Here is an 11,187-nt window from a genome sequence, read left to right as displayed (position 1 = left end):
GGTGCCAAACCTCAACTCCTTTGCATGTCCCTTTCAGTCCTGGACCATCAATTGCAACGGAAGCTGCACCTTCACCAATGGCCTTCCATGACCTCTCACAGTGCTGAGTCTCAGCTGCTCTTCATGATCACTCATGCTTTCAAAACCAGTACCACCTGGGTGACTCTTACACATTACCAAGTCCAGCCACAGCACAAGGTACAAGCTTGGCTATCTCTGAAACACAGCCTCTGTGCTCTCAGAAAACACTTCCGAGAAGATTTCACCTCAGAGATGCTGGTCTCTTCTTAATCATCGCTAATTTCTTATCTCCAGCAAACCAGCATCAGTAGTCCCAGAGATGCAAAGGTTTCACTTTAGTAGTTCTGGTATCTTGTTAACCACAGCTGATTCTTCAACCCCAGCTAACCAAAACCACAAAGTCTTCACAATCAAAACAACAACAGCTCTGATAATAGTCTTTAATCTTCCCTCCGAAATTTCACAAGCCAGGCTTCCATTGTTTGCACTGTTCTCAACATTACCTTCCAAGCTCCTACAGAACATCTCACAGAGCTTTTTTTTTAAGATTTACTTATTTATTTTATGTATATGAGTACACCAGAATTGCTCTCTTCAGACACAACAGAAGAGGGCACCAGACCTCATTACAGATGGTTGTGAGCCACCATGTGGTTGCTGGGAATTGAATTTAGGACCTCTGGAAGAGCAGTCAGTGCTCTTAACCACTGAGCCATCTGTCCAGCCCCCCTCCCCGCCCCCCCCGAGCTGTTAACACTGATGGCTCTTCTAGCCCAAAGTTCCAAAGTCCTTCCACAGTCCTCCCCAAAACATGGTCAGGTTGTCATAAAAATACCCCACTATGCTGGTACCAATTTGTCCTAGGGTTTCTATTCCTGCACAAACACCATGACCAAGAAGCAAGCTGGGGAGGAAAGGGTTTATTCAGCTTACACTTCCACATTGCTGTTCATCACCAAAGGAAGTCAGGACTGGAACTCAAGCAGGTCAGGAAGCAGGAGCTGATGCAGAGGCCATGGGAGGATGTTACTGGCTTGCTCAGCTTGCTTTCTTATAGAACCCAGGACTACCAGCCCAGGGATGGCCCCACCTACAATGGAGCTTCCCCTCTTGATCACTAATTGAGAAAATGCTTTACAGCTGGGTCTCATGGAGGCATTTCCTCAACTGAGGCTCCTTTCTCTGTGATGACTCCAGCTTGTGTCAAGTTAACAAAACCAGCCAGTACAGCTGCCCATGCCATATGTGTCTCAGCTCTCACTGACCTGCCTGCCTGCAGCTGGCCTCCAACCAACAACTAGCCCTGAGACATCAATTTCTGTGAAGACAAAGGGGGCAAGATGAGATGTCACTGTGAGGGGACAGACCTTATCTTGGATCCAGTGGGCAGCAGAAGAGGCAAGAGACCTCTGCAAGAAACTGCAGTCTGCATAAAGCCGCAACTGCTGCAGCAGAAGCCTGTTCTCTGAGAGGTGGAGGCACGAGCTTTGTCAATACACCTCCAGCTGCTGCCACTGCATGAAGTCACCCCCAAACAACACTCCTCTCCACTCCTAGATGATGTGAGTCAAGTTTGGAAGACCCCATCTGTGCCCCAACTATAAACGTCCCCTAGTCTGATATGCCTCTCAAGTGGGGAAGCTCTATACACACATGAGTCTCTGAGGAACTTCGGCCGTTTGGTGGCTCTTACCTCAAGCGTTCTGCCTCATTGTACCTGAGAAACTCATACGTTTCGCTTCACTGTTTCCATAATTCATTGCTACCTGGTTTCTGTCCTCACTCACTGGTTAATAAGAAGATTTTCACCGGGTGGTGGCGGCGCACGCCTTTAATCCCAGCACTTGGGAGGCAGAGGCAGGTGGATTTCTGAGTTTGAGGCCAGCCTGGTCTACAGAGTGAGTTCCAGGACAGCCAGGGCTACACAGAGAAACCCTGTCTCAAAAAAAAAAAAAAAAAAAAAAAAAGATTTTCATGCTCAGTTCCACCTTCACATTATGAGAAGCTCTAGACTTCTAGCAGAGGGGACACCTGGTTGCCTCCAAGACCGAGTCCTCTTCCTGCTGCAGCCTCACCCCCAGCCTTGCTTTCTTGTGACCTACCTGGCAGCTTGGGCTCTTGTAGTAACCCCACAGGACAGTGGGGACACTTAGCCAGTGGCCCTGCTAAGCTGTGGTCTCTGGTGCTAATTGTAGGTGCCAGTCTTTCCTGATATGAATAAAACATGCACTGAGCAGCGGCCACCCCCATTTTCCACCACCATATTATTAAAGCCATAAAGCACTTCTGAGGTGTCATTGTCCTGGACAGGCTCTCCAGGGACCAGCATTACCCAGCCTGCTGCATCTTGAAACATTCCGCTGGTTTTTACTTTTCATGGATCAAGCTTCTGCCTCAACAGTCCCGGGAATCACTTCCTGAGCCAATCTTCATCCTGATCTCTGATTTTAGAGGTTCAAGACTATGTTTTCAGGGGCTCCCAGCCTGGGGTTCTGCAGAACAGTGATCCCCTTCGTCCTTTTTGCAATCCACTTGGCTCTGACTGAAACTACTGAGCAGGAAAAACACGTGTTATAGAGCAGATCTTCACAGAGAAGTCTGGGCACAAAGAGGAGTCTACTTTTGCCTGTTTTATTTTGTCTGAACCAGGTACCAACTCCTACCCAAGCTCTTTTATGCCAGGGCCATAGCACCATCTGGTGGCTGCCTTTGGAACAGCACAGGGTCTTGAGCTGGCTCCCCTTCACTAGAAGTAATTTCTAAAGAAACACCTGAGCCCGTGGCTCAGGGCTCCTTCTTGCTTGACTTCTGTGTCTTTTTCAGTCTCGGTTCATGGTTTTCATTTTGCATCACTGTGATCTTGCTTAAAAGAAAAAAAAAGAAATAACAAAAAATCGAATTCCCCAAACTGGACACTAATCATAAAACTGTCCACGGTTAGGCTGTCCTTCCCTTAAGAGGATGGTTGCCACCCACAGTCAGCACCAGAACCCTAACCTGCTGACAGATCCTTCTACATACTAGCCCTGACTGAGCCTCATGTTAAAATACATAAAGATCTGAAAAGATTTAGGTCAGAAATAATCCTTCCCACATCAAATGAATATATATATATATATATATATATATATATATATATATATATATATATATAAAATCACTCAGCCAGGAATGATGGTTCACAAATTCCAGCACTCAAGAGGCAGAGGCAGGCAACTCTTTGTGAGTTCAAGGCCAGGCTGGTCTGCAGAGTTTGTTCCAGGACAGCCAGAGCCAGGGCTGCTACACAAAGAAACCCTGTCTTTAAAAACCAAAGCAAACAAACAAACAAATCTCTCACAGGCATGCCCAGTCATTTGAGTCTTAATGAATCCCTCATGTAGTCAAGTTGACAACCAAGAATAACCATCACAAGTCCTCATGGTTGTACAAGCAATCGGCCAGTGTCTTCAGTGGGGATTCAGCTGCTCTTCTTTTCTCTCATTAGAAGACATCACAGAATGCTATTTTAGTTAGTTAGTTTTGCATTTATTCAGCTGGGAGGTATGCATGCCTTTCCCCCCATCTCTCTGTGTGTGGTATGTGTGTCTGTGTGTGTTTGCACAAGTGCGTGAGAATGTGTGTATGTGGTGTATGTGGTGTATGTTTATGTGTGTGTGGTTGTGTATGTATATGTGTGTGTGTGTGTGTGTGTGTGTGTGTGTGTACCTCTGGATATGAAGGCATAGGACAGATTAGATGGCAACCTTGTTGCTGGAATTTCCAGCCCTTATAAAAGACACACAATCCAGATATTTTCATTATAAACCATATGCCTAGATTGGGCAGGTCTAGTACTAGTACTAACTTGTTCCCCAGCTACAAGACCCCTTGCTACTTGCAGTTTCTTCCAGACAAGCAGTTCTCATCCATTTCATTTTCTTCTTCCTCCTCCTCCTTCTTCCTCTTCTTCCTCCTCCTCAGTCCTCTCTTTCCCTCTCTACCTGCCACCACTTCTGGAGCCTCCAGTCCCCCCTTTCCCCTCCACTGCCCAATCACAGGCTCTAGCCTTCTGCTGAACAGGGAGAGGTTCACATGACATCACCTGAGTACGTGATGGATTGCTCTTCAGGGGCAACCCCTCTTGAGGAACCAGTATTGACATTAGAATACAAACAGCATCAGGCCAACCGACTACACAACCTCTGGATCCTAGGGATAGAATTCAGGTTATCAGCCTTGGCAAGAAAATGCCTTTTATTCACCGAGGAGGCATTTTTGTTGGCCCCAAAATGCTATTTTGTAAGTATAATTAAAGATGATGATGAAGCCAAAAAATTGGAAATAAAATATCCTAGAAATGTCAGCAATTATTTAAAATTGTATATTATCATTTTGAACTTATACATTTATAATTTTATAGGGTTTATGTAATAAATATTTTAATATTAAGCTAGTTAACCAAAAGTTGTCTTCTTCTGTGGTACTGATGTTTGAACTTACAGCCCTGTGCAGGCCAGGCTGGGCCACCTGTCCTTGAATCTTCTTCTTAAAGAGGGACACCGGCATCTCAAACCCTTCTGTCGACCCCAGTGGAGCTGAGCAGACCCAAATGTGTCTTCATGTTTCCAAAGATTTCCATACTTTTGTTATTGAAAAACCTGGACTAGACAAGGTTCTTGTCAATCAGTAGTTTTTATTCATGTGCAGTGATTGAGCAGCAATCCTGTGATTTTTTTCCCCCCTGGATGCTTCATGTGTGGGACTCAAGGGATTCACATTAACAACAAGAAACAGACATCTCTAATTCCTACAGATTTTCAGAACCCAAATAAGGGAACAGTCTGGATGTGAGCAAAGCACTTTCTGCTCTCTGAAGTCCAGTTTTAGTTCTGCATTGCACAAGATCGTGTTCATTCACTACAAGACAGCAAAGATCAGAGAGAGACAAAAATCGCATAAGCTTCATTCTAAGCACTGACCACAGCACCGTTGTCCAGGGCCCAGACACTGCGAATGGGACTACTGCCTTCTTTCAAACTGTTCCCTGAGGTAGCCATGTATCAGGATGTTTGATGCGGTAATCAAACTAAAGCATACCCAATAGGTTGGGCTCTCCTGACAGGGGCCATATTCTTAACCTTAGGAGCCATAGACCCCCGCGCACTAGATGGTATTATGATGTCTACCAACAAACTGTGTACTTAAGCTCACATGGCCCCCATGGCATACATAGCCCATGCACACAATTAGTCTGCTCACTCCCACAAGCCCTTATTCTCCATAGCCCTTGTTTTGTGAGCTTTGGTCCTCAGGATCCACTAAAAGCCAGAAGAAAGTAAAGGAGGTATGAGGGAGAGAAGCTGGGAGACTCTTTCTGCCTGGGAGTTGTAATGGTACCTTTACTTGGTAGACACCACAGACACACACAGACATCACACACACACACAGACACCACAGACACACACAGACATCACACACACACACACACACACACACACACACACACACACACACAGAGTCAGAGGGAAACAGAGACAGAGCTGTGAGATAGACTGAGAAAGACAGAACAGACATGTACATGTAACACACATGTACAAATACAGACACACACTATTATAGGCCTGAAGACTAATTTTGCTCCAGCTCCTGGCAGTTTCAACACCAGCTTCCTGACTTGCAAGTTTCTGGTCCCTCCTTGTGGGATCAACAGGCTTTTCATACTCACAGGGCTCAGTGCCTGGTCAAGAACCTCCCTCCTCCAAGTCTGCTCCACAGAGACAAATGGATACTAACTACTGGGAGCCACTGTGCCCTCTGTTGGTGGGATTTGGTTTCACACATAACTCTCCCCCCACGCCTATGACAGCTTCTTGATAGGTAGGAGTTGGGATGGGCTACTCACCTTTGGCAGGCAGAGGGACAGGAGCCCGGTGCGCTTTGTGCAGTGGGAAGGGCTGTTCTCACTCAGTGGGAGGCAGCACAGGGTCCAGCATTCAAGGTGGTTTTGGCATATGTTTCCTTCAGGCTGGAGAGAGATGCTTAGATATCATCTGGCCCCAGTGAAGTCCTTCTTCCCCTCCTCTCACCAGGGACCCTGCCCCATGGGTCCATGGGTCCCTTGCTCCATGCTCACCTTGCGCCAAGTCACACACTGCAAGAAGATGGTCTTTGCTGAGCAGAACTTGTCTAGGCTGCTGCTAGTCTTGACGCAACACTTGCTCTGGCATTCTGAGTTTACATCACAAGCGTATCCATTTGGCTGTGAGGGAGCAGGGAACTTTCTGCTGCCAGGACTCCCTTTCCCTCTACCACCCCTGGGAACTCCCTTCTCTCTCCCTCCCAAGGGGCCTGTTTCCTCTAGCTCATCCAAAAGCAGGTAGGAGTGGGGTAGGAGTGCCGGTTTCTTTCCCTCCCTCGGGGCCCCACTCACCTTCTTCCAGGACACACATTGCAAAAACACGGTCTGGGGGGTGCAGAATTTCTGTGGGTTCAAGCTGTTGGTGACACAGCAGTCACTCTGACACTCAGAATTGTATCGACACATCTCTCCGATCCCCTGAAACAAGGCAGCCGCAGACCCAGTTCCCAGAGGGGCTTCTCCATTTAGACATTGACTCCAACCACTCCGGCTTCTATTAACCTCCCTTCAACTCAAGATGAGTTGTCTGACCTGGGAAAAGGGGAAGACAAGAAGTGGGGAGAGTGGAAGAGAGCATGAGCCTGACCATAGCAGAGCACCTCTTTAATTCCAGCACTCGGGAGGCAGAGGCAGGTGGATCTCTGACTTCGAGGCTAGCCTGGGCTATAGAGTGAGTTTCAGGACAGCCAGAGCTACACAGAGAAACCCTGCCTCGAAAACGCCAAAAAGAAAGAAAGAAAAAAAGTGTCTGTGGTAGGCCAGGTGCCCAGAAGTTAGAGACAAGTGTTAGAACAGAGGACATAGGCAAGAAGGACTGGAGGCAAATCCTGCGCAGCAGGGCACACAGGGCACTCAAGAGAGAAGGCAGAGAAGGGACTCACAGATCAACAGGACACAGCATTAGGTGATTGGGGGTGTGCAAAGGCAACCAGGGATATGACATTGCACAGAAAGGAGTCAGGGGAGACCCTAGGAGAGTCCTCGCTGCCTTCTGGAACCTTCTCCCAATCTGCTGTGTCTTTAGGACTTCACTAAAATGGGGTTGCATGGAGGTCAGTGAGATATAGACCCTCAGATACCTTTATGATTGTACCACTCACCATCTGTGCTCTCGAGTCCCTCCCCACTGGGCCTGCCCAGATGCTCCAGGTCCCTGTCACCTCTGCTTCATCGAGGTCCTGGATTCCCCACCCTGCCTCCAGCCTTCTAATAGACATGCATGGGAGGGCACAGCCTGAGCTCACCTTGTAGCCTGACACCACCTTCCTGTTCTTATCTTGGAATGTGGGCACAGCCCAGAGCAGCAGCAGCAGCAACAACAGTGTCCACACCATGACAGACATCTCCCGTTGGGCCTGTCAGGGTTTTATGGAATAAGCATTGCACTTGGCATACAGCCAAAATATCCCCTTCCCTCTCCAGTACTTTCTCTTTATAAACAATTTCTTGTAATTTTTTTTTTGTTTTTCTATTTTTTTTAAAAAAAAAAAGGGTTTGTTTATTTATTTATTTATTATGTATAGTGTTCTGCCCGCAGGTATGCCTGCAGGCCAGAAGAGGGCACCAGACCTTATTGTAGATGGCTATGAGCCATCATGTGGTTGCTGGGAACTGAACTCAGGACCTCTAAAAGTGCTCTTAAATTCTGAGCTGTCCCTCCAGCACCCATAAATAATTATTTTTATGAGCAGCTTTAGGTTTACAGAAAAAAAAATGTGCACAAGGTAAGGTAGGCTAATTTCCTTGCACATAGAACAAACACACTGAGTTTGATTCCCCTATCACTGCATAAACATGGCAAGATGGTGCATGACTGTGCTCCCAACACTGGGAAGTAAAGGCATGGTGATCAACAGTAGTTTTTTAGCTAAATAGCAACTTCGAGGCCAGCTTGGACTATGTGAACTTCTCTCTCTCTCTCTCTCTCTCTCTCTGTCTCTCTCTCTCTCAAAAACAAGCACACATCTTTAACTCCACCACTTGGGAAATGGCAGGAGGAAGATCTCTGTGAGCTTCAGACCAGTCAGAGCTACATAGTAAGACTCTGCCTCAAAACAAACAAACAAACAAACAAAGGGCTAGAGAGATGGCTTGGTGGTTAAGAGAACTTGTTCTTGCAGAGAATCCAGATTCAATTCCCAGCACCCACATAGTAGCTCACAATCATTTGTAAATCCAGTTGCAGGAGATCCAACACTCTTTACCGACCTCCTTGGGATGGCTCAGTGGTTAAAAGCACTGACTCTTTTTCCAGAGGTCCTGAGTTCAATTCCCAGCAACTACATGGTGGCTCACAACCATCTGAAATAAAATAAAGATAACCCCCAAATGGTAAAGAACATAGATTTCTAGTTTTTTTAAATTTAGTTATTTATTTTAAGTATATAAGTACCATGTCTTCAGAAACACCAGAAGATGGCATTGGATCCCATTACAGATGGTTGTGAGCCACCATATGGTTGCTGGGAATTGAACTCAGAACCTCTGGAGGAGCCACTAGTGCTCTTAACCACTGAGCCATCTCTGCAGCCCAGATTTCTAGTTCTTACCAATCTACTTTCTTCCTCAGTCCTCTTTTCTCTTTGGTAATGTGGCACACTAGTGGGGGGTGGGGCAGCTACACTGATGAACAGGGACATGGGCACCTTTGCCCAAATTCAAGGTTTACAATGGGCCTTGACTTGTCAGCCACGTGTTTCAGATCTGGACAAACAGAAAATGGCGTGTCCACTGTCGCACCACACAGAATTGCCTGTTGTTCCTGCTCATCCTCCCCCAGCCCAGCAAGGCAATTGCTGGGTTTTCTCTTTTTCTGTTCTGTAGTTTGACTTTTTCCAGAAGGCTCTAGTTGGAAGCTCAGTCTGTGGCTTTTCAGAATGGTTTCTTTCATTAAAGTTAAGGGTCCTCTGTGATTTGTTAGCTCAGTTCCTTTTCTTTTCTTTTCTTTTTTTTTTTCTTTTTTTCTTTTTTTTTTGACAGGGTTTCTCTGTGTGGCCCTGGCTATCCTAGAGCTCCATCTGCTGCAGACCAGGCTGGCTTCAGACTCACAGAGAACCACCTGCCTCTGCCTCCCCAGTGCTGGGATTAAAGGGGTGCATCACCACCTCCAGGCCCACATTGGGCTTCTTTTTGTGGGTTCTAGGGACAGGACGCAGAGCCTCAGGCTTCTACAGCAAACACTTTACTGACTAGGCTGTATCTCTAGCTTGACCCTGGACTTTCAACATCCCTTCCTCCCACTGAACCTAATTCCAAATGGATTAGATTCTCTGTGAAAGGCAAAGCCAGGAAAGAGGCCAAACATTAAGGAGTGTAACACCAGAAGACTACACTCTCCCTCGGTTTTTGCCTTCACACAGCTGCTGAGAGCTTCAGAGCGTCTTCCTTGCATGAAGCAGCAGTTACAGGAGTCTCTCCTGAACTCTTTCTGCTCAGTCTGTTCTTGTCATGGGTCACGGTCCCTGTTTCTTTGTGTTTTTATTTTGGTGTGCCCTAAACACTGAATGATCCATATGCTGTGTGGATGGACTGGGTTTCCTTTGTTTCTAAGAACAGTGTCTACTTGTCCTCAAGAAGCAGTTAATGGGCTCAGCCTGGTCCAAGTCTGACTCAGTGTGTCCAGCATAAGCAGTGAAGTGCTAAGGGGAAAGGTTATCAGATAGCCTGGCAGAGTCCAAGTGCAGGATGTTGGGACGTTGGGATATGTCTCTTCCCTTTCCCTTTCCCCCTCACATCCAGCTGCTGTAACATGTGGCCGCTGCTCTGCCCTCATGCAACAAAACATAGCGCCTCCCTCTCTGTCCACAGTAGCTATGTCCTCTTCACCTCTGAATCTTCAGAGTCACGTTTAAAGTATTTCACACTGAGCTATCACCGGCATCTGTGAGAGACGGTTGTTCTTGTGCCAGAGGCTACCGTGAGTTTGCTAAGTGTGGTGTGTTCATGGGACAAGCCAGAGAACATCTTTCCTATCTTCCCAATGGTGCGAGCAGAATGGAATGATTCTTCCCTTGTTACAATCTAACAGGCTGGGCAGTGGTGGCGCATGCCTTTAATCCCAGCACTTTGGAGGCAGAGGCAGGCAGATTTCTGAGTTCGAGGCCAGCCTGGTCTACCAAGTGAGTTCTAGGACAGCCAAGGCTATACAGAGAAACCCTGTCTTGAAAAACCAAAATAAAATAAAATAAAAATCTAACAGAAAATATGCAAATACACCCAATATGACTACTTGTAATGTCATACTCTGAAGTTTCAAGAAGAGCCTCCCTGAGGCCAGAGGCAGCCCCTGAACAGTGTTTGTGAACAACCAGTTTCCCGCTCCCAGGTGCTGTACTGTCAGTTTCCACCCTCTTGAGTGTTTGCTGCTCAGGAAACTGCTATGGAAGGGGCAATTTGGATTCCATTTCTCTTTCAGGCAACATTCTCAGGTAACAAGTGTCATATCACACCATACACCATTTAAAGTACATAGCTCCACAGATCTTGAACTTAGCATAGTCACCTCCTACCAGAGGAAACCCCACTGTGGAGCCAGCCTTCCCCATGTTTGATGTTCTGTGGCTCAGGGGTCTGTTGGAAAGGTCCTTGGGTCTCTCACTCCAACACAAACTAGGTTCTCCAAACACTACAGTGCAGCAGTGCAAAACCCCCAAAGCCCTGATGTGACCAAGCCCAGACTGTATAATCAATCAGGTGAGTTCTTAAAATTGTTCTTCATGCTGTCACCCCAGCCCAATCCCCATCTCACCTGGATGACCCACTTCTACTCCTACTTTACACACATTCTAAAATCTTATGGACACCAGTGTTTACTTCATTCTCTCCAGGCAGGCCAACCTTAGGGGCTAAGGTGACTACACTTAGCCAGCCATGGGTCCCAGGTAGTGTGCGGAGCCGACAGAAGGCGGCTATCATCCTTGCAGCCATCTTGAGCCATATCCCCTGACAAGAGACTTGATTACAACAGCCTACAACAGCTGAACACACTCTGATAACATCTTGTTTTAGATAACCAGGATCTTCCCTTGGGTGTGTGAGACTTAAAG

General features: G+C 46.8%; 1 protein-coding gene across 1 annotated transcript; it reads right to left on the bottom strand.

The window, feature by feature from the left end:
* Positions 1-5,258: 5,258 nt before the first annotated feature.
* Lrcol1 (leucine rich colipase like 1) lies at positions 5,259-6,658 on the bottom strand. Its single transcript, XM_076922278.1, has 4 exons — positions 6,434-6,658; positions 6,137-6,262; positions 5,906-6,028; positions 5,259-5,321 (listed from the first exon to the last, which is right to left on the bottom strand). Exons 1-4 carry the CDS (start codon positions 6,545-6,547, stop codon positions 5,259-5,261), a joined length of 426 nt encoding a protein of 141 aa, XP_076778393.1. The 5' UTR covers positions 6,548-6,658.
* Between the last annotated feature and the right edge of the window lie 4,529 nt (positions 6,659-11,187).

This window comes from Arvicanthis niloticus, chromosome 24 (assembly GCF_011762505.2).
Source record: "Arvicanthis niloticus isolate mArvNil1 chromosome 24, mArvNil1.pat.X, whole genome shotgun sequence".
NCBI classification, from domain to species: domain Eukaryota; kingdom Metazoa; phylum Chordata; class Mammalia; order Rodentia; family Muridae; genus Arvicanthis; species Arvicanthis niloticus.
Note: the sequence above shows the minus strand (reverse complement) of the source record. Positions and strands in the feature narration are given on the sequence as shown.